Source organism: Rousettus aegyptiacus, unplaced genomic scaffold (genome assembly GCF_014176215.1).
Source record: "Rousettus aegyptiacus isolate mRouAeg1 unplaced genomic scaffold, mRouAeg1.p scaffold_m13_p_9, whole genome shotgun sequence".
Lineage (NCBI taxonomy): Eukaryota > Metazoa > Chordata > Mammalia > Chiroptera > Pteropodidae > Rousettus > Rousettus aegyptiacus.
Window position 1 is genome coordinate 16,904,822 of NW_023416312.1, and position 24,635 is coordinate 16,929,456.

The following is a 24,635-nucleotide window of genomic DNA, read 5'->3' on the forward strand; positions in this document are numbered from 1 at the left end:
TTTAATTGGATCATGTTTTCATTACTTTCAGCAGGAAGTTCTTGCCATTAAATCATTAATATCACTTTAAGGCAAAGATTGTCATACTATGTTTCATGGCATATTTAGTGAGAAATTGGTTTCCCTGAGAAAGGATTCCATAGTCACATAAAGAATGGAGAAGAGCTACTGACTCTGGCCTCCTTCAGAGTCTCAATGTGTATTAAAGGCTTCACGAGTTCCAACAGGAAAGAAACTTGTTTATCCATATAATCTAGTGTTTTCCAAATCTCATTGACCCCAGAACTATTTTTTTTCAAGGCTGAGTTATTAACATCATACAGAATATTAATGTTCTCAGGAACTTGGCTTGGAAATGCTCCTTTAGGGAATTCTACAAGTTGTTAAGTATTAAGACAACTATAAGTTCCTTTTACTGTTATGGAAAGATTTCCACCTTTACCTAAATCTATAGATACCTTCTTGGTGAAAAAGTAAAATTTAGAACAGAAGCCCATAGAATTGAGAAAATGGCCAGAGAAAAAAGATCTTAAAATCTTGAAAATAACAAAAGATGGATGATTTTCAGACCAGTGTGCCAATGAATACTATAGTACTTTCTTGGTCATTGACATATGAAGAGACTGACATGGTATCTTCCAAATAGATATACACACACACATTCTAATATATATAACATATGATAATATTTTAAAATTATAATTAAAAATTGTACTATTAGAATTTATCCTTTCTCTTGGTTTAAGTTGCAGAAGTCAATTAGAAGTGGTAGAATATTAAAGCTAGAATTGAAGGCAAGCTGGTATCTATCAACAAATAAAGGTTATATTTTACAATGTTTTTTTATTCTCATTTTCTCTCAGATCTAAGATAAAAGAAGCAACTTCTTTAACAAAGAGAGATTGAGCCATCAAGAAGAAACACTGAATACTTCTCTTTCCTAAAGGGCTGCCTCTCTCTACTGATAAAAAACAAAGACAGCTGGTAATGTAATTTTCAAAGGGGAGAGTGTGTGTATGGGGGGGCGATTAGAGAGGGAGAGAGGAAAGGAGAGAGGGAGGGAAAGAGGGAGGGAGGGTGAGATAGAAGAAGGGAGCAGAGAGAGAGAGGAGGGAGGGAGGAAGGGAGGGGGAGAGAGAAAGAGAGAATAGAGAATAGGATGAAGAGATCGACTGAGACAGTGTGCATGTTTGGGGTGGTGTAGTTAGTGGCTCATCCTTAGTTTTCTTTTCTTTGTAAATTCTAAATCTCTAAAATCATTTTATTATTATTTTTAGTAACCTGGAAGCAAATTACTAGACATCTACCATTTCAAACTCACTTAATATGACCTTAGTGGTATTTTTTCAAAAATATTTTTATTTGTTTTTGAGGGGAAGCTGTTTTTCTTTTACAGAACACAATTTAACAGCAGATAAGTGACTTCAGAGATGCTCTGCCTCAAATATGGTTTTAATGGTGCACCCAATTTCTTGTGCAACTTTGTAGAGATCATTTGACAATTCATATCAAAAGCTTTACCAATGTAAATATCCCTTAATACAGCAGTTCTGTTTTTAGGCCTTTATATTATAGGAAGAATGTGCAGTGTTTATAAAGGTGCACAAAAATGTTAGTCACAATTTTGGAAATAATCTGAAATAAACTTAATATTGAGTGATGCAGACTTATTTTGGTAAATCTAGTATAGCCACAGAAGGGAATGGTACCCGGCCATTTAAAAATTGTTCTGTAGAGAAATATTTAAATGCATGAAAATATTTTATTATAGTTCTAAAGGAAAAAAGCTGGTCATAAAACTGCTATATGTCTATATCCCTGTTTGGTTTAAAAGAAAAAAAGAGAATCTAAATTCACAGACACAGACACACACACACACACACACAGAACCTGAGATAAAATAAATATATAAACCACATTTTTTATATTGGTTATCTATGAATGGTGAAATTAAGGATGATTTTTTTTTTCTGCTTGTTTGAACTCCTCTGCTTTCCAAAATTTCTTTCAGGGACATATATTACCTTTGTAATTAAAAAAAAAGAGAACATAAAGAAACAACCTTTATTTAGTCTTCAGTTTGAACTTGTCCTATTTCACAACTACCCCTGAAAACAAATTGGCATTTTTAATGTCTGCAAGCAAAGTGTCTAAGCATATATTGATATTCCACATGAGTATCCAAGAAATTGGTGACTTGTAGGGCTGGCTCCTATTAGGCACTTAGATCAGTGTGTTTATGAGTATCTGTTTCTTCAGGCCTGACATTTCTGAAAGCAGGCACCTGTGTGATATGGTTTGAAAGGTGTGAGATTGCTCCACGTGGCCCCTCAAAGTTCTTTCCTTACAGCTCAACGACTATAGCTAACATTCTACCATCAGAGAGTCATTCCTCAAGTTTATTGCTTTTCACTGTATTAAAATGCAAATAACCAAGGAGAAGTACACATTAAACTTTACCTGTCACCTGGGTTAAATGAATATAACATATCATTTTCTGAGAATAGGTTTTAATGGGGAAGACATGGAAATTCAGGCGAGGCATGCAGAGAGAATGAAGGATGAATGAATATATATGGTGTCTGAGGAGTAATTAATATTTGTAATAGTAATATTTTATTTATGGTTTATGAGTCACTTACAAGTATGTTATTGCATTTAATCTCAATTAAATCAAATAGAATGGCTGCCACTAAGGTGACTTAAACAGATCAGAGATTTGGAAAAATATACAAGATGAAATCTGTAGGCTTTATAATTGTTCTGGAGCCATTCCTAAATATATAATCCCACTCAACTACATATACTGTTTTAACCTTCCTCTTTTATCTTAGCACCACCAAAGCATGTGTGATACTGTTCAAATAACAACTTCATGCAAATGATAAAGTTAGACTCAGTCATAAAATAAGACAGCTTCTTACTTAATACATTATTAAAGTATAACAGAAAGACAGAACAACCATCATCTCAGAATTTTTATTCTAAAAGATAATAGCCAACTGGAGAGACACTTGAAAGCATCTAGTCAAACACTTTAAAATGTTTGTGAGTATGGATCTTTTTATTAATTTATGGAAAATGGAAAAGAAAGGACTAGAAAAAGGCAATAAAGGAAGTCAGAGGAATGAAGGGAGATCATATAGAATTACTTCTTTTCTATAACATATATAAATAAGTAAGAGACAGTCTGGTCTGGTGTTTAAAAACACAGATTCTGAAGCCAACTTCTTGAGTTTGAATTCTGGCTCTGTCATTTGGTAGCCATGTGACTATGTGCTTCAATTTCCTCATCTTTAAAATAGGTATAATAATGGTATCTATCTGATAGATTGCTATACAGATTAAATTAGTTTATATTTGTAGCATTTCCAGACACAAAGTTATTGCCTTAAAATGATGGTTAAACCCTCATATATACTTGTGTATGACCAGAAGGAAATACACCAAAATGTTATCATATGTTAATTGAAAGTAGTAGAAGTATGGATTTTTAAGTATCAAAAAAACTCAACATATATACTTTTGTAATGAAAGAAAGAGTGGTATAAATAAATATTAGTTGGAATAAAACAAGAGTTTGAAAACTTAACAAGGATTGTTATATTAATAGGGTGTTAAAATATTAAACTTTCAGTTAACTAAGGAGACTCTTTTTAGTATTAATTATTAAATATATAATATTTATATAAAAATATATAAACAATATAATTAATTATAATAACATAATTAATAAAATAGCAAAACTGGAAAATGAAAAGAATAATTAGAGGTCAAGGATAAAAGAATGATAAGAGTAGTTAGGAAAAGGAAACATAACAGGGTGTGATTTCAAGTTGGGGGCAGGTAGTATTTAATGAATTATATAGAGATAAAATTATAGATTCACAGTAATATATATTGAATCATTATACCATAATTATATGATAGCATAATTATCAACTGTATGAAGTGAACTACTATAAGCTAAACTAGACTCAAAAATATTATCCAAGTTAGCACTTGAGAATACATTGCAGAAAACAATTATGCATTACGTTAAGACTGAATGAAATAATCTAATTGATTCTCTTCTTTCTAACCTTCAGAATTCACCCACCAATTTATCTTCCAGAATGATTTATGCCTCCAGTACATTTGGCAGAGATGATTGTAATTCAACTCTTATTTCTTAGCCACCAAGATGCAATGAAGAGGTTCAGCAATGAAAGCTGACAACTTACTGGAAAGAAAGTGCTGGGATGTCGGGCCAAAGTCCCTGTGAGCTTCGTGCAGCTGCCTGATGCGGTCCTCAACGGCCACCTGGGAGGAAGAGGAGAGAAATGATGTCCTCTCATCATGTATAGCAAGGGACAATTAAAACAATGTATCCTTTTTGGTAAGATCTTTTGGGCCTCTAATGCTGGAACACTAAAACGATCATTTATAACCCTGGTTTTAATATCTGCTTATTGTAGATGGCTTCCAAGACTCATTTTTACCAAATCAAGGCCAAACAAAAAAGATTTGCTGCCTTAACAATGTTAAGATGATATGATTTTTTTTTAACATCTACTCAATGGCAACTACAAATGAACCACTGCTCCAATTAGTACCGTCAAAAACGCAATTTCTAAATCTTTCATGAAAAGGTTAGGCAGGTTGCCATTCACTATTATACTTACTAGGTGATTAAAGGTCCTCTGAAATGACATATTTTATCTTAGTCTATTGTTTTTAACTAATTTTTTTAGAATAATATTGAGTGGTAATTAATGGATCATTGATTAACAATTAATCATTGATAATAAGTAACCAATCGTTGATTAGTACTTAAGTATCAAAGAAGTAGAGGCAAGGCTTAAATTTAAGGTAATTATAGGGTGGAGAGTGAGTTGAGAGAAATTTTCAGATTTCAGTTTTTAGTGAACTAGGAAATTACTGGGAAGTATATCTTTAGGTGGCATGGAGTAAAAATTACCATTCTTTTTTTCTTATTAGATTTTTTCTAATATATTGATGTAATATCCTGATAATTAAATACATTTTATTGTGGGTGGAGAAAAAAATAAAAGTTTTATGGGTGAAATGGTATATTTTGTCATCTGGCATTTTGCCTACCAGATATTAGTGGTGGCCCTACCCACCCTAGCTCAATAACACTGGATCTTGATTTGGTTCTGAACAGCTCATGATAAACTAGGGGTTGTTCAACACTTGCCCAGAGCTGATAGAACTGGAGGAGATTTGCTCCCATGGTGTGGATAATTCCCAAGAGGTAAAATAGATGTTCAACTTATCAGAAAAGCAGCTTAGTCTGGTCTAAAGCCAACTCTGACCTTCTTCTAATATCAGTGAAGTGCCTAGCATAGACCCAGAACAGTCTCCTTTTTCACTTACTTCCTAGCTTTGCTTAACTCTGCTTGGACAAAATATTTGGAAAACCAAGTGTAGTTTCAAAAAATGCACGGTTTGCTTCATTGTTGTACACACAAAAGCATGAGGAACATTTCAAAGCTACCTTCCCGGCCTTATGACCCTGCACTCTCAGTCAAACTCTATCTGCATGTCCTACAATATTTCATCCAATATACACTTGTGTGGCTTGTTTGTGCTGCTCTTTCTCTCTGAAATGCTTTTGTCCTAGTTCTCTCCCAGTTTAAGGCTTTTTATATGCTGTGATGCTTACCTTTCAATCCTTCAGTTTAGAAGTAATTGCTTCTTCAGCATTCTCATAGCACATGGTTTATACTTGGAGCATTTCTACCATATCGTTCACTTTAGTTATATGAGATGAGTATCTCCTGCAATGGATTGTGAATGCCATGATATCTGGGACCATTCCTTGCTTATCTCTCCTCTCCCATTCTCTCTCCTGCAGGATTCAGTGAACCCTGCACCTAGTGAGTGGTAGCAAATATTTGCTTAATGACTAGTTGACCAAACCAATGAGTACATATGAGTGTGTGTGTGTGTGTGTGTGTGTGTGTGTGTGTGTGTGAGAGAGAGAGAGAGAGAGAGAGAGAGAGAGAGAGAGAGAGAGAGAGAGAAACAAGAATGCTTAGTATATACTGCATGTCCCTGGGTGAATAATCTTAACTTTCCTTATCAATAAAATGGGACAACGATATGACCTACTTCATAAAGTTTTTGTGAGAATTAAATAAGATAATACATGTGTGGTGTCTGGCCTAGTTTCTGTCACATGACAATTGCTCAATAAATGTTAGCGGCTACTGTTATTTTTGCTATTGTGATTAATAAATGTAGAATAACAGGTTATAATGTTCAAGGCACCACGTACAATACAAAAAAATGGCTAAATTTATTAAGTATTTTGTTCATGACAATATGAATTAATTAATTGAATCTTCACAATAACTCTGTGGTAGGAAATAACATTAGCTCCCCACTTCACTAATGTAGAAACTCAGGCATGAGAAGTTAAAAAACAAAACAAAACCAAAAGAAAACTTGCTTAAGCTTAAGTAAGTAAATTGGCAGAGCCAGGATTCAAACTTATTGACTGTGGCTCTTTCTCTTACTTGCTATTTTAGAGATTAAAGTTTGAAAAAAAGTAATTTATAAATATTTCATAAGAAGTTAGCTTTCTAATGTCTTTATTTTTTTATTTTTATTTTTTGCCAATCTCTGCCACAGTATTTTATTATGCTGCTGCATAATGGTGAAAATATTTAATATATCCAAAATAAATCAATCTGAGTGAAAAGTCAGAGCATATATTCTTTCTACCTATCCCCAAAAGAAATAACACGTAGTTATTAACTAACTAAACTTCACTTATTAAAGAGTGAAGTACAGATGATGCATGCTGCTGTTGGGTTGAGAAAATGGAGAAACATGAATGAATAGAAAACCAAAAAATGTATATGACAGACAAAATATTTTGAATTCTATATTATATAGAATAAAAAGAGAATAGCACTTGAACTCAATAAGTTTACCAACATTGTGCTTAACCAATAAACCTTGCTTTAAAACTGCAGTGATAAATTCTCTTTTTTTATTATTAAGTTTATTGGGGTAACATTGGTTAATCCAATTATATAATTTTCAGGTGTACATTATGATTTGACATCTATATATTCTATTGTGTTTACCACCCAAAGTCCAATTTCCTTCAGCTACCATATATGATCCCTTTTACTCACTTCACCTTCTCCCTACACCCCTATATTTGATCCCTTTACCTTGTCTAACTCCCCCACTCCTCTTCCATCCTCTACACTCTGGTAACTACTAGTTCATTGTCCATGTCCATGAGTCTCTGTTTGTTTGTCCTGTTCATTTGTTGCTTTTAGGTTTATATCCCACATATAAGTGATATCATGTGATTTTCAACTTATTTCACTTAGCATGGTTATCTCGAGGTCCATCCATGTTGTTGCAAATGGCAGTATTTCATCTCTTCTTATGGCTGAAGAATATTACATTGTATACATGTACCACAGCTTCTTTAGCCAATCATCTATCGTAGGACACTTCAGTTGCTTCCATGTCCTGGTCACTGTGAATAATGCTCCTATGAACATCGGCGTGCAAATATCTTTTCAGATATGGGTTCTCAAGTCTTTGGGGTAAATACCCAGTAGAGGGATTGCTGGATCATATGATAGATCAATTCTTAGTTTTTTTGAGGAGCTTCCAGATTGTTTTTCATAGTGGCTGAACCAATTTGCAGTCCCACCAGCAGTGTATGAGGGTTCCTTTTTCTCTGCATCCTCTCCAACATTTGTTATTACTTGTTCTGTTGATTATAGCTATTCTAACAGGTGTGAGATAGTATCTCACTGTGGTTTGGATTTGCATTTCCCTAATAGCTAGTGATGTTGAGCATCTTTTCATATATCTGTTAGCCGTTTGTATGTCCTCTAGGGAGAAGTGCCTGTTCAGGTCCTCTGCCCATTTTTTGATTGGATCATTTGTTTTTTTGTTGTTATTGAATCATATGAGTTCTTTGCATATTTTGGATATTAGGCCCTTATCAGAGGCATTGCTTGCAAACATCCATTTGGATGTTTGTCTCTTTACCTTGTTTATGGTTTCTTTTGCTGAGCAGAAACTTTTTAGTTTGATGTAGTCCCATTCATTTATTTTTGCTTTTACTTCTCTTGCCTTTGAGGTCAAATTCATAAAATCCTTTTTAAGTCAAAGGTCCTTGGACCAGAAATACATGCTTACATAGTCAATTAATCTATGACAAAGGAAGCAAGGCTATACAACCGGGAAAAGACAGTCTATTCAATAAATGATTTTAGGAAAACTGGACAGCTACATGCAGTGAAAGAAAGAAAGAAAGAAAGAAAGAAAGAAAGAAAGAAAGAAAGAAAGAAAGAAAGAAATCGGACTTTCTTACACCATATACAAAAATGAACTCAAAATTTAAGACTACAGATTTAAATGTAAGAGCAGAAACCATAAAACTCCTAGAAGAAAACATAACCAGTAAACTCTTTGATGTTAGTCTTAGACATATTCTCTTTGGTTATGTCTCCCCAGGCAAGAACAATAAAAACAAAAACAAACAAATGATTGTATCAAGGGTGGTGGGGAAATGAATAAGAAAGGTAAAGGGGAATAAAAAGTACAAACTTCCAGTTACAAAATAAATAATTCATAGGGGCATAATGTACAGCATAGGACATATAGTCAATAATATTGTAATAACTATGTATCGTGTCCGGTGGATATGAAACTTACCAGGATGATCACTTTATAAGGATATATAAATATCTAATCACTGTGTTGTACAACTGACACTAATATAATATTGTATGTTAACTATACTTTGATATTAACAAAAGACAAAGTACTTTATTCTATGAGCAATTAGCAAAAAAAGGAAATTTGATTTGCAATTGACTAGACTTGGGGTGATATGCATTAGAATTAAAACTGTGTTACCTAGAATGGGATAGAAAGTATAGATTAGGAGGTAGTTTGAAAACACTAATCAATTTTGGTGTTGGAGCTCGATTTTTGAAGAAGCAAATAGAACTTCTAGATTTCCAATGTGGAGGACTTGGAGACTGAAGATACTCCTGATGGAAATATGGAACTTAGAAAAGGGAGGGATGGCATATGAATTCATGTGGAACATGATAAATTTGACCTAATGTGAAACCTTCTACTGGAAATGTCAGGTATAGCCAGTTAGAGATGAGCAATGTGTCTTAGTTACTAAAGGAAGGAAAAGGAAGTGAGAATAAAAGGGGGTAGAACTGAGCACTATGAGGTGAGCAGAGAAGGAAAAGCTAAAGGAATTTAAATCGAATTATTTAAAGAGACAGGAAGAACTCAATTTCCTCTAAATTAATAGGCAATACCTCTGTTTCCTTTTATAAAGCAAGACAAGTATAATATCTTTTTGGAAGCATACATCCTGTTTCTACCATTAAATCATAGATCACAAAAGCTTAGAACTAGAATAAATCTTATCTATTCATAACACTAGGGTCTATTCTTTAGAATTATCCCAGATGGGCAGAAAATTGCCATCAGCTCCATGAGTACTCATAATCTAGTTTGCAGCAATTCTTCAGTAAAAACATGACAGAGAATAAAAGGGCTTTTTTATATGCTCTGTGAGGACAGGGACACATCTTTCTTTTCTTATTATATTCCCAGTGACTAGCACAGTATCTTGCATATAGCAAGTACTCAACTAATATTAGTTGAATGAATTGATGCACCGTTTATTCAAGGATCTTTATCATAACAACTATATTTTGAATAAAAGATTTCTTCTTCAAGATTACCAACACAAGGTTTTGGAAGACTGTCCCTCCCGTCCTTTCTTTTCCTCTCCTCTCCTCCCTTCCTTCCCCTCCCTTCCCACTTCCTTTCTTCCTCCTCCTCACCCCTTCAAACTCCTTTATTCTTTCCTCCCTTCCTCCCTTCATTCCTTTCTTCTTTCTTTCCTTCCTTCCTCCCTCCCTCCTTCTTCCCTCCCCTCCTTCCTTTTTGATAATCAATATTAAAAACAGAAAATAAGAAAACCATTTAGATCATTGTGCTGACGATACTGGATTTAAAAATTTTTAGAAAGTAATAATTTGTAAGACAAACTGAGCCCAAATATTCCTATTTGTTTTATTCTAATTTTTAGACAATCTTGTTTGAAAGTGAAGGGGAAGAGAATATGCCACCCCAAAATATGCCGCTATGACACATTGATTATTTTGAATTAAAGTTATTTAAGAAACAGCTGGTGCAAGGACACTCTGATCCTCCCTTGTCCACCTGGAAGCAGAAAATAAATCTTCCATGTGAAAGGTACTCTTCCTGTTCCAGGAGGTAGGACAGCATCCTTATCCCCAGAGATGTGGAATTCAGGGCCAAGAAGCCTTTGTAACAAACCTTGTTACTTCCTCATTAATTTATTACACCAAGCCTAAACCCCTTTGTTTTGTTAATTCTTCACACATTTATTGTTTCTTTTGTCTACAAGGTATAAAAGCTGTCTGCTTTGGTCATTTCTTTGAGTCTCATATTTTTATGGGCTTCTGTACATACAAAATTAAATTTGTTTTTCTCCTGTTTATCTCTTATGTCAATTTAATTACTAAACCAGCCATAGAACCTAGAAGGGAAGAAAGGAAAACTTCTCCTCCTATAAAAATGCTATGAGGACTAGTTATCATCTCTTTTGCTTTCTCATTTAAGATGAGTTCTCTACTGTTTGTAGAGATTTCCCTTCTTTCATGCCATTAAGAATGTGTCTATAGTCATTAAAAAATATTAGAATACAAGATCCTTATCCATAAAGATAGGGACTCTGTCTGTTTTGTTCACAGCTTAGCACAGTGCCTAACACATAGGAGGCGTTCAATAAATATTTGATAAATGAATGAATGAAAAGACTTTTTGAGTTCCTGTTATCTGTTATGCACTGTGCTAGGTGTGATTATGGTAGACTCGAAAGTGTAATTTTGGGAATAATGAACAAGCACCAAGTCATTAAAGTAATGATAATATACTCCATTCTCAACTGTGACAGTTTCCCAAAGATCAGTCCTCTGTGAATTTTGAAGGGTATCTTTATTTCGTTTTCTTCAAAATTGCTTTAAATAAGTCAAAAAAAGAAGAAAAAGAACTGACAACATTGTGGCTCTTATAAATAATTTGAAATAAATTTATCCAAACGCAAATGTTTTGTTACTTAACTTTGTTTTAAATTCTTGAGGGCTCTCACTTTTTCTTTTGACCTGTTAGTTATGATTTTTAAGTTTTTACCTTTACTAAAGTTTCAGGAGAGCCAAAGATTCCTTCTTGATGTAGAAATATAGTGCTAGAAAATGTGATTTTTCCTAGCATCTCAGTGTTCTTACTGGCAATACATATATAAGTAGTGTTTACTCCAGAAAAGATATAACTGGGCATGCACACTTTGATTTTCTGGTTCTCAGTTTGTCTAGACCCTTGATAAATATACATGGGCATGCAAGACCCAGACTTCACACCTACACTAATGAGCCCGTAAAAAACAAACAAACAAATGTTCCTTGTGCTATGATGGTAGTGAATAAACATGCACATAAGTGACTCTCTACAGTCTGTGTATTCATGAGGTTCTGTCCTGAAGTTCTGCAGTTTGTATAATCTTTTGTGTGCATGTATCTGTGTTGGGGGAGGTCTTCATAATTCATTCTTATTTTCAAATCCTTACTTGGAACACTCATAAATACATGCCCAAACATTATCCTGGAAACTCAACTGAGATTTATTAACAGTTTTACTTAAATCATTTTAAGGAATTGTAATCCTTTTCGGTTAAAATTTATTGTCCTTTTAATTCTGATTTCTTTTGAGTTGTGACTGAAAAAAATGGTCTGAGAAAAGGTTTGGAATGAAGACTTATGATAGGTACAACTCTGTGGCAAAACAATCTGGGCTTGTTGAATGCAAAGCTGGGCTGAATTCTCTTTTCCTTAAATTTATTTACATGTTTTCTTGACATCGAGACACTTATGGGTTAAATAGAGTTTCTTATATTTGACTCCAAGATAGGGAACAGGAAAGCCACCAGTGCTAACACAGTGCTCACTCTGAGTAGGAGTATCATTATTTGTTGATTTTATGTGATTTATGGCATGGCATCCATGCCATCTGAGAACATCTTTAATCCACTTCTTTTTATGATCCTCTCAGAGCTTCTTTCCCCTCTTCCATTTTATATTTCTGTGCTGCTTCTCTTTATCTCTGACTCCTTTTCTTATTCCTTCTTTTCCCTTTCCTCTCTCCTCTACTTACCCTTCCACCTCCCACCTGTCCTCCCCAATGATATTCTGACGACCTGCCAGAAGAACACACAGACTCTGCTGAGGCAAACAGAAAGTCCCTCAGCAGAGTCTGTGCATTCTTGCAAGACAGGTGAGGCATGATGTGAACAGGAATCCCTAGCCTAGAGCCAGCCCACCACTTCTCCAGGAGTATTATTCCTCTAATTATGACAAACTCTCCCATCAACCTGAAAGCAAGGGAAGACAAACAGCAAGTCCTTTGTCCGTTGTTAAATCTTCAGCTTTCATCTCAACAATTTCTAAAATGCACCTTGGAAGTTTGTTTATTGGTTTTCATGCTCATGCAACTGCCTCATTCTGTGATAATGGAGTCAGGTTATATCAACATTAAGTCGACTTCATAGATTCAAGTACCTTAAGGGTATCATTAATTTTAATTTGGAAAAGCAGCAATCAACCTCCTATCCTGCTTCATTTGTCAAAATCTTTAGTTTTAGTTACATCTACAGCCTGTTATGAAAAACTGTGATGAGAAGGGAAGAGATCATGGAAAACATTTCTTATGCCCTTTTTTTCATCCTTGTCTCAAAGCAATAAGAGAAAAGTTGAATTACTCTGCGTGGATGATGTAACTTGATGCAGATTTTATCTGAAAAAATAGGTTCCCTTTTAAAAGCTTTCTTAATGTATCTCATGATTTGCAGCAGGAACCAAAGTCAAGTGGCTCTCACCTTGCAACATCATTACATTAAATCATTTACATTTCAGTTTCAGCTATTTATTCCTGAGCTTTATTTATTCCATATTTGGAAGATATCATTCTCACAAAAGATTTTCTACAGCCATCGGAGCATTCTTTTCTAGGGGAATTTTGGGCCATAAGTAGCATAATGCTCACATGGCAATTACACAATTATGACTCCCAGTATTAGAACACAGGACTGTTTCCCATGGACCAGGAGTGGAAATTTGAAATAATTATCGAGGGGATAAAATAGAAAGAAAAAGCAATGTATAAAGCAGTTAGCAAACTCATCCTAAAAGATGACTGAAACAGGTTGAAATTGTGAAAATAAATGAAAATGATAAATCACCAGAAATCGAACATTTTTTGCCACAATGGCAAAACTCTTATATTTTAGGTAATAATAATCTTGTAGATTTTTAGTTCATTCTATTAACCACCTGTAAAATGATGGGTGTGAGGGAGAATTTGCTGAAGTATGCATGCAACAATCCTTAACCAAGGAAATCAACTCTCCTTAAATCCCACACTATCCCTTGAAGCATTTCCAAAGCTTCCTGACCCTGACTTCCTTCACAGTCAATTTGACCGCGTATCAAAGAACCTTGTCTGCCACAAGCCTGTTTCCAGTTCCCAGCTGTCCTCCTCCTGGCCACTGAAAAGCACCTTTCTTTTCTCTCACTGATGCAGAGCTGCTCAACCAGTTCCAGACTGTTTTTATAAATCAATAAACCGGAAGATCTCATCTACTGTACTTGCAAATCCTACAACATTCAGTCTTCTCCCGTCTTTGCATATCGGAATATAAAGAGCCAGTTAAATAAATAAGTACACTCACTCTACGTTTCTTAATAAAGGACAGACGGTGGAGCAATGTACTTCTATTGTTCCTCGGTGAAGATTTATCAGAACGAGCATTAAAACTGACATGAATTCACTTCCTCTCAGTCTATACAGTCTCTCCCAGCCTTCTTTACAGAGCCCTCTCCTCTTCTCCTGCCTTCCTCCTTCTCCACTCCACCTCACCTCGTCCCTGAGGTAATAGTTTGTAAGCTCACTGAATAGTCATAAGACTTTCTTGAACTATTTTAGATATTTTCACCTTAAATCTAGACTAAAACTATTTTTACAACGTGGTTTGCACATTGTGCAGAAAACTACAGGGGAAAAAATCCAAAATACAATGCGATCTTTTATAAGAGAAACAAAAGATTGAATTTTTAGGTCATCACGGAAGTAGGTATACTTTCTTGAGCAGTAATCTGAGGTACTTTATGAGATTCTTCCTTTCACTAAAGCAAGAAATCCTAAAATCCACCAGGATATGTGCACTGTACCTTGACTTTCTCTTTAATCCTCAAGTGAAAACAAGACAGTAAAGTGTAATAAAAATGCATATAGCCTCAGGCTTTGTGCCTTAGCAAAAAGAGAAAAAATAAGCTTCTTGACTTAATATGTCTACTGTGAATAATCAGCCACTGCATTTGGGGATCTTGCTTCATAATCTTAACGTGTAGCAGTGAACTCCATGTTTATGGTGTGATAAGAATTAAAAAAAATGTTTTAAAACAAGAAATTTCCCCCCTATTTTCCAAACCAGATACATGTGTCAACTTGAAAGAAACAAAATTTGGGGTGGGAAGGAATCTCTTGATTTTTAGTAATACATTTCCTGCGTTTTACTTGAAGTTGTCAAAGAAGTGTGGGCAAGGTAAGACAAGGGCCGTGAGGCTGCACAATGATATGGCTAACAGTTGGTTTGGAGGCCTTCTCGGTCCCATTCCCAGATGTTTAACCTGTCCTTCTCAAGCACTGGTTCTTCGCTGATTAATAACTATCTCTAGGAAGATAAATGGTAGCTCATAACAGGCTTCTAGTACCACAGCTGTGAGTATTTGCATTTTAAGAGCAACTTTAATTAAATAATTAAGCAATTAATTATCCAAATACTTATTGAGTGCTTATAAGGCACTTTGCTAAAAGAGGAAGGAGAAAAAAACATATGAAAACAAGGATCCTATCTTTAATTAACTTATGGATTAGATATTTACAAATAGGTATAATAAAGTAGCATGAGAAAGATTTTAATGCAGTGCAATCATTCTCTGATTTGATAGTACATCACAATTACCTGGAACGTTTTAAAAAATACAGATTCTCAGCTCATCTATAGAATGTCTGACTTAGTCTACTTGGGGCAGGGGCTTGAGAATTTGTACTTTCTTTAAAGCTCCACTAATGATTCTTATGTATAGCCTGTTTTTGGAACCACTTCAGTTGAAAGGCCACCAGTTTTATAGGTCAGGAAGACCTGTGTTGGAGTCCTTTACTGGCTATTTGACATCCAGCATTTTATTTAATAGTCTAGGAGTCTTATCTGTGAATAGAAATAACAACAATGACAACAGTAATAATAGCTAACATTTATAGAGCATTTACTATGTCCTGAATGCTGTTTTAAGAACTTTTTAGGTATATTGCATTGAAGCCTTTCCAATTAGAAAGTAAACTTGACGAGAGCAGGACTCAGTCTATTTCATTCACCCCTATGTCCCTGGGATCCAGATTAGTGTTTGTCTCAGAAGGCATCCAACTAAATATTTAAAAGAATGAACAATCCTGATAAAGGTACTCCTATTACAACCATTTTACAGATGAGAAAACTGATGTACAGAGAATGGGATGTTGTAAAGCAAAGGTGTCTAACCTCGAGGCCATGGTACTGTCCCTGACTTGTTAGGAACTGGGCCACAAAGAAGGAGGTGAGAGGTGAGCCAGTGAGTGAAGCTTCATCTGTATTTGCAGCCACTTCCCAGCGCTAGCATCACCGCCTCAGCTCCATCTCAGATCATCAGGCATTAGATTCTCAGAGGAGCACCGGTCCCAGGTGCCAAAAAGCTGGGGGAGCGCTGTTGTAAAGTACACAGTTGGAGAGTCCACATCCTGGCATCAGTAGGTGCTTACTCCTTTTTTTGCCCTGGGAATTGTACTAAAGGTGCTAAAAGAAGTATAAATAGCTATTGGGGATACAGATGATTTGGATCAAATTAATGAAAGAGGTTGCTTTAAAGCTGGGCCTTCAAAGTTGGGTAAGATTTGATGGCAAAAACAGAAGAAACATTCTGTGTGGCAAGAGCAGAATGAACAATTTTTTTGGGGGGCAGTAGTAAAGGCCAGGATGTGGAATATAAACAGAGGGAAAGCTGAATAATATCAGGCTGGAAACATAGCTTGGAGTCAAACCAGAACAGTATTTGTCTGTCAGGTTTAAGAATAGAGACTTCATACTATGATTATATTACTGGTGATTTCTCCTTTTATGTTGGTCAATAATTGCTTTATATACGTAGGTGCTCCTATGTTAGGTGTGCATATGTTTACTAGGGTTATGTCATGGGAGCGCTGTTCACAATAGCCAAGATATGGAAGCAACGTAAATGCCCATCAACAGACTATCAGATAAAGAAGTTTTTGTTTACATATACAAAGGAATATTACTCAGCCAGCAAAAAAAAAAAAAAAAGAAATCCTACCATTTGCGATGACATGGATGGATCTAGAGGTTATTATTGCTGGGTGAAATAAGTCAGACAGAGAAAGATAATACCATATTATTTCATTATAGGCAGAATCTAAGGAACAAAGAGAACAAACTAATCGAAACTAGACTCACAAATATAAAGTGCAATCTAGTGAAGGCCAGAGGGGAGGGGGTTTGGGGGGCTGGGAGAAAGGAGTGAAGGAAGGGTTAAAGAAGTACAAATTAGTACTTGAGAGATGGTCACGGGGATGAGAGTATGGCATAGGGCAGCGGTCCCCAACCTTTTTGGCACCAGGGACTGCTGCTCCTATAAGAATCTAATGCCTGATGATCTGAGGTGGAGCTGAGGAGGTGATGCTAGCGCTGGGGAGCAGCTGCAAACACAGATGAAGCTTTTCTCACTTGCCCATTGCTCACCTCCTGCTGTGCAGCCTGGTTCCTAACAGGCCATGGCCTGGGCATTGGGAACCCCTAGCATAGGTACCGTAGTCAGCAGTATTTTAATGGCTATGTGTAGAGCCAGATGGGTGATAGAGTAATTGGGGGGATCTTTTCATAAACTATATAAATGTCTAATCAATGTACTGTATACTTGAAATTAACATAGAAAGGTATTCAAATATATTTTTTAAATAATCGATTGCTTGAAAAGTTTAATATAACTTATTTTAACGCATTCACATGATAAACAAAATTCAATAACAACAATAAAAAATCATTAAAAAGTGAGTCTCCCTTGCAGGATGTTCTTTGAGCCATTTTGCCCCCTACAGTGGTGAACTGCTACTAACATCTCATATTCTATATTAATTTTTTAAAATAATAAATACCATGATCAGAGTGGTGTTGTAGGATAAACTAAAGCATGGAAAAAGTGAAGATAGGATAAGTTGCCAGAAAATAAAAACAAATAAGAGATGGTATGATAGGACATGATAGGTTAAATATAAAGATAGCAGAAAGAAGGAAGAGTCGAGAAAACCTCAAGCTTTTCTCATAGATGTGTAAAAACAGGTGGAACCACCAGCGTGTTGGGGCACACTTTGATATGATAAGCCAAAGCTGTAAATCAAGAACAGCTGAACAAAGATGGGATGGAATGATGGAAAAATGATGAGGGAGGTGGTAGTGAATTCTCTTCAAAGCCCCTCATATCATTCATCCTGATGGTTGGCAAAATTCCTACTATGGCTGAGGTGCAAACATATTTTACTGAAAAAAGAAGTAAGACCTGCTGCAGGGTAACCACTGAGTAAATGCTGCCTATTACTTATTTGTGATAAAAAGTGGGGGTTACAGCAGAATAGGAGTGGGTGAATTTGGCAGACACATCTCTGGGTTAAGTCCCTTATCTAGCTTGCCTCTTTTATAATAAATACTCGAGTTGGCCCATTGGGGAATATCTATCCTTTGGAGGGTCTTAAACAAGTATAGAGTAGACGATATGATAAGTGAGCTCAAGAATCAATTATTCCCCAAATATTTTTAAGTGCTGTTATATACATTGTACTGTGCATTTATCTTGTGGAGGTATTAAAGATGGAACATGAGCAATTCATGCTCTCATGAATCTGTGTCTTGTGGGAAGAAGATTGCACATGGGACAAATTAGAGTCTCTTTAAATACTAGTCTCCATGTTATTGACCAGTAAAAGCATTATGAATTTCTGAAAGTGAGAAAGCAATAAGACCTGGAGCAATCTGGGAGGCTTCACGAAGGGGTGACACAGAACACCATGGACCTAGATGAGACCCAGAGTCTACTTACTTAGCGTGTCTCATGTCCATTGATGAGTATTTTTTGAACAGGCATTTTATATGTCACTAATGACATAATCTTAATGGATTAGAGATTCCTGAGATTTTAAATAGTATCACTTAAATACTGTTGATTTTTCTTTTATTTTGGTAAAAAAATTCATTATTCTCCACCCTCCTTGTAACTATCTCACATTTGTTCGCAAAGAGCTTTCAAAATATAGTGATTAAAATTGGTTGTCTTCTGGTCTCTTCTTCATTATGTCATAATTGATTTTTTATGGTTATGTGAATAGAGATGGTTGGATATAAAAGCACTAAATGATTTTGTGTTTAGATCAAAATCGTGGGTTTTGCACAAGTAAAGATCTGGTATCACTACTATTCCTACTTGAAAATGATTTCATTGCACTGATAAACTTTTTTGCTAGACTTTTCCAAAGTAATGTTAAATCTCATAAATAGAACTTTGAACATCTAGTCCTTGATCTAGGATTGAGTACACATTTCACATCTTGGAGAAAACTTTTTTTTGTTTTTTGCAAGGGGATAGTTGATCCTTTTATTCCTTCAGGCATTAACTAGTCTTTTTACTTTCCTACCAGTAGTTCTGAAGCTAAATTCCAAAAGGCTAAAGTATTTATTGGATGGTTCAAAATGTATAGTGCTAAAAGTCTGCTTTTGTTGTATTATTTTTAGTAGAAATCCCAGAAAGAAAAATCTGTTATTACATATAAAGGTATGATGCAGTAAATTTTCACAGATTTCACTCAAAATTTGAACTTTCAATATTTCCATCTCAACTGATGAAGCATTCAACTGTAACATTTAAAAAGGAAGAACACTTCAGAGTAAATGTCCAGAGTAAACTAATCTACAGTGCAGGTATATATAGACAGATCAGAAACAAACTAGTACTTTTGAAATAACACCATCGTAAGGCACTTTATGTGCTAAACACAGATGATTTTTCTCTAGTTACCAAATCAAAGTCCTTAAGGGCTTTAAATACAAAATAGTATATAAGTTAATTCAAGTTACCATTTGTCTTAAAAACATAGTTTTCTAAAAATCCAGGATGTAGATCTTTCATGAATTCTGTCTAGTCTTTCTGTCTACAAGTTAAATGAGTTGGATGGAACCTCCATAACAAGTATTGATAAATGCAAATAGAACAAAAACTCATTATTAAGAATTTATCAAAGACAAGGTTTCTATGACCTGTCTCAGTACATGTGTTCACAGAAGATATGTATCTTAATCTATAGAGCAGGGTTTCTCAACTTCGGCACTACTGACATTTTGGCCTGGATAATTCTTTGTTGTTCATTCCTGTGCATTAGAGGATATACAGCAGCATTCCCAACCTTTATCAACTAGATGCCAGTAACACGGCATCTCCAGCTGTGACAACCAAAAATGTCTCCAGACATTGCCATGTATCCTGGGAGGCAAAAATTGCTCCTGGTTGAGAACCCCCAGTCTATATTAACCTCCACCCTCTATACCTCATATATACCATACAGATGTTTGAGATAAGACCTGAGTTCCATTCTGACTCTAACTAATGGGGAGTGAAAATGAACAGTTCTAAGTTATGCATGACTATCCTTAGATCTGCCCAGTTTAGGACCCCTCTAATTGGCAATCTTTACTCCAGAGATTCCCATTGGGCTGGCACAGATTTCATGAGATTTGCATTGTGATCCAATGGCTCCCCCTGCACAATTCTGCTCCTCCTGCCCCTTTTTCTTCTAGGTGTTATTCTCCATTAAATTTCCTTTGGCATCTGCTTCCTGGGGGACCTAACCTGCAAAATCAATCAGTCAGTCAGTCAATCAATCAATCAGAACATTCCATTCTTTAGTCGAAATCGGCACATGATTCCATTTGGGCCATTGAGAGTCAGGGCCAGACAGTTTTTAAACTCTTGGATGAGAGTAGCTCTCTTTTCTTCTGCTGATGTTGAGGATGCTAAGAGGATAGCTGATGGCCTGGCAATAGTGTGGCTGCCTGAAAACCACCACTGCCACCACCACCACCTTTTATTTTCCTGACCAATCTGAGTTGAATTTTCTGTCAACAGTCCAACTTAATATATTTTATAATAAAGAGGAAACTACAAAAACATTTAATAAAATTAACATTGTGCCTAGAAATCATTTAAATGAACTCATTACAGTAACTATTAAGAGCTAGACATACAAGTTGTTTAAGGATTACAGAATATTCTGCCTTTTTAAATCTAAAGACACTTTATAAAATGGTGGGAGAGAGCAGGATTATATCCATTACAGGTATACCTCATTTACTGTTTCACTTTGTTGAGTTTTGCTTTATTGTGCTTCATAGTTGTTGCCTTTTTTTTTAACAAATTGAAGGCAAGAACCTCAACTGGCAAAAAGGTTACGACTTGCTTTATTGGGACACTCTCTTTATTGAGGTGATCTGGAACCAAACCTGTAAAATCTGAGATATGCCTGTATAGTATAATGATTTTACTAATTGCTGCATGAATTCTCTGAAAATTTTCTCCAATCTCACTGTGGAGAAATAATGGATATGGAATACTGTGTAGAAGCTGCCACAAGGTCATCAATGCACATTAGTTTCTATTTCCCATCATGAGGCTTTATGCAAACGAGGGTGGACTCCTACCCAACACATCCCACCCCTTCTGCTTCTCATTCCCTCTTGGTAGTATTAGAAAAAGGAAACATTTACCAGAGCATAATATCTGATTCGAACAATCTCTCAGGCTTGAAGATATTTCAATAACACGTGTGCATTTAAGGCTATGAAATATGTCCATTTCGGTGCTGTTTAAAAATAGATTTGTTTGAAAACTCAGAGCCATGTTTCTCCAAGTTTTTGAATAAGCTTTGTTTGTGAAAAGCAGCATTGACCAGAGCTGCTGGGATCTTAGCAGGAGCTAGATCTTCAAAGGAATTTCTATGTTAGGTGAAGGTACTTGGCCATTTTAGCTAAGTTGCTGACAACCTGGGATTTGGTCTTTTGAAAGGATGTTAGTTTTTAGTTTTTTTTATATTCCACATATAAGAGATATTATACAGTATTTATTCTTCTCTCTCTGACTTATCTGACTTAGCATAATGTCCTCAAGGTCCATCCATGTTGTTGCAAATGGCAGGATTTTGTTCTTTCTCATGGCTGAATGGTATTCCATGAGGGGGTGGGGAATGGGAGAAATGTTTAAAAGTACATACTTGCATAAGTCCCAGAGACTTAATACACAGTACAATAATTACAGACAACAAAACTTTATTATAAACATTAAACTTGCAAAAAGACTAGATTTTAACTGTTCTCAACACTAGAAGAAATGGTTATTATGTGATGTGATAGTTGTGTTAGCTAACGTTACTATGGCAATCACAGTGCAATATAAATGTTGCACACCTTAAACTTACACAATGTTATATGTCAAATACGACTCAGTGAAAGAGAAAAAAAAAGGATATTAGTCATTGACAGACTCTAATAGATATCCTCTATGCCTCAAAACAATATACTTTTAAGAGATTCCTATTATAGACTCACTATTAAAATGAGGGCTAGGGCAGCCGTTCCTTTTACTCTGTCTAGAAGAAGGCACCTTACATTTACTAACACCAAGTTTTCACCAATAATTGTCTGCTGTGACACCAAAATAGTCCTCACCTCTTGGCTGAAGGGCTTGGTGTCGTGGTCATCTCTTCTACTGTGTTAGAGACAGCGGTGGCATGTGTGGGTGAGTGAAGCCACCCACATTATTTGTTTGGGTCTCAAGCAATTAAAGAGGAACTCATGTCCATTTTCTCTCAGATTGGGAGAGTCCAGGAGGAAAAAAAAAAACATGCAACAGAAATGCTGCCCAGTTGTGCAGGGAATTGCTATTTATCCAACAGTTGCATAACAATTTATGTTTCAAACCCTTTTTATAGTTATCAGTTATTGGCTGCTACTCTGTTAAGAAGTAGAGAACTCTTAAGCTGCGTTTTTAACATAGGAAGAATCCTGGAAGTGACTCTTCTTTTCTTTTATATGCCTAAGGCCAAAGGGCTTTCTGAATATGATTTTGATTGCAAAAAGACCAAGTCTTGGCTTCTTGTGTTTCTTTAGATGCTAATCATGTTACTTAGAGAGCTGGAATAATAGGTCCTGGATTTTTCAAGCTACGTATCCCTGATAATACAAACTGCAGGCACGGGAGTGGAATGATCTGAGCAGAGGAAGGGAGAAAATGGTGTCTAGAAAATGGTGTCTCTAAGACCCCAGAATGTGGCTTTGAATCATTGTGGAACTTATTGAAAGGAAATTAAGAGAATATTGCTGGACAGAAGGCCATTCATTCTGTTATTCTTAAGGCTTCTTTGTTACCTCAAAAAAAATTTTAAAAATTAAAAAAAGGAGAGAAAGGGAAGTTTGGAGTCAGCAAAGGTGAAAGAATCTCAAATGGCTTACAAAGTTTTTGGGGACTCCAACTTTCTCTTGATAAAGATGATAAAATTCAGTTGGCTGCTCACTCGTTCCTTTGTTTTTAACTGTTTGCATTTAATCAGTGTAATAATCACTGCATTTCTCCTTCAAAATCCTTAAGTATTTTTTTTTGCATTTCAGTCTATGTCTATCTCTTCTTGATCATTTTTCTTCTATTCTAAGCTATTTTCTCCTCTCTTAATATATTATTTAATGTTTCCCTTCCGTTACAGTATCACTGCCTCTTTTCTCCATCCATATCTCTAAATTAGGGAGTCTTTTCCTTTCTATACAGCATCCACTCTTCAGCATGATATCTTCACTTTTCTCTATTGTAGTCATTTTTGTGACTGGCCAATAGCAAAATGAAACTTACTAGAATCCAATTCTAAAAGCACTTAGGAAGGATGGAATCTTGTCATTTACTCCCTGAATCACTATCATCAGTATAGTTGATGCAGAACGATATTCCATTTTGGGGCTCATTGGATAAGTATGAGTTCAACCTGACGGCCATAAAATAACAGGGAAAATTTTTGTTCCTTTCTTTCCTTATGTCTCAGAACTTTGTGACTGACCTTGCTTCTTTATTACTAATTATGCCCTGTAGAAGAATTACATTTTAAAAATCATTTTGTATTGTGCCTGAGATTTTCTTGGGTCTGTTATAAAGAGTGGTACATTTTCATTTTACAGATTATATGATTTAATTTTGAAAATTAAACTACACACTCAAGGAAGGATTCAACATTTCTGGAGAACCTAGCATTTTCTGTCTCCTGCAAGGCTAAAATTGGATTCTGTTTTAATGACTCTCCCTGCAACATTGAGTTCTATGTAATGAGAATGTTTCTATGTTCCTGCTGACAGACCACTTACTATTATTTGCTGATGTGGATCTGATAAGTTCTGACAATCGACAACAATAATTGCATAAACATGAACATTTATTGAGTGCTTGCTTTGTGCCAGATACTGTGCAAAGCGCTTTATGATGATTTTTTCATTTGATCTCCCCAATAGCCCGTGAGTTAAGAATACAAATGCTTTGGCTTATCAGAATTGTTCACATATGATGGTTGATTTAATATAGACTTTTAAAACTATCTAGTGAGCTCCTATAGTACTTATTGTACTTATTCTCCATACCCCTTTGATGGCAAAAAAACTATTCTGTTTTGAATTCTTGCATTACTGTTTTTATATGTGGAGGATAATGTAATAAATAAACAAGTCTCATAGTGACATCTAGAAGAAAGACTGACATTGCCAGTGCCCTGCTCCACTTTGGGGTTGTAGCAAATACCTCTGGTGGTTGCATTACATTGCTTCAGCCCACCTCTGATTCCAGTGTTGGTCGCAGTGGACAGTGTAGTTCAAGCTCGACCTCATCCTGTACAGCTAGCGTCCCACCTCATAAACGAGCCCTGAGTTTTCTTGTTTTCTGCCCCAGGGTTTTCCCCTAATGCTGTGAGTGCTTGCTCCTGGGTGGGCAAGCATAGTCACAGGGGAGCTAATGCTTTGGCAGCAACCCTCAAACAATGGGAGACGGGTGCAGGGGGAGACCTGCTCTGGTTTCCCACATTTTGGGCTCTAGCTATCTATATTCAGATGTATTTTATTTTGTACACTTTTCATAAGCCTTCGAGGATGGCTTATCTTTTTTTTCCTTCTTCTCAGTCTCTTTCTTCTGCTTCTTATGATCATATCTTAAATAAACTTCCCGCACCAAAGTCCTCGTCTCAAATCTGTAATGTGGTAACCCTGAGGCACTCGATCTTGGGGACAGACTTCACTTTCATTAAACACGGACACTTGAAGAATGCAGATGTGAACCCTGTTAAAAACGGAATCTATGACATTGACAATG

General features: G+C 35.7%; 1 protein-coding gene across 10 annotated transcripts in view; it reads right to left on the reverse strand.

Moving 5' to 3' along the window:
- The window catches only part of DMD (dystrophin), a 2,254,165-nt gene that overhangs the window by 215,107 nt on the left and 2,014,423 nt on the right, over nucleotides 1-24,635 (reverse strand). For all 10 annotated transcript variants that reach the window (XM_036227209.1, XM_036227208.1, XM_036227211.1 and 7 more), the window contains one exon: nucleotides 4,224-4,302. In XM_036227209.1, coding sequence (XP_036083102.1) covers nucleotides 4,224-4,302 — 79 coding nt within the window. The remainder of the gene's footprint in view (nucleotides 1-4,223; nucleotides 4,303-24,635) is intronic.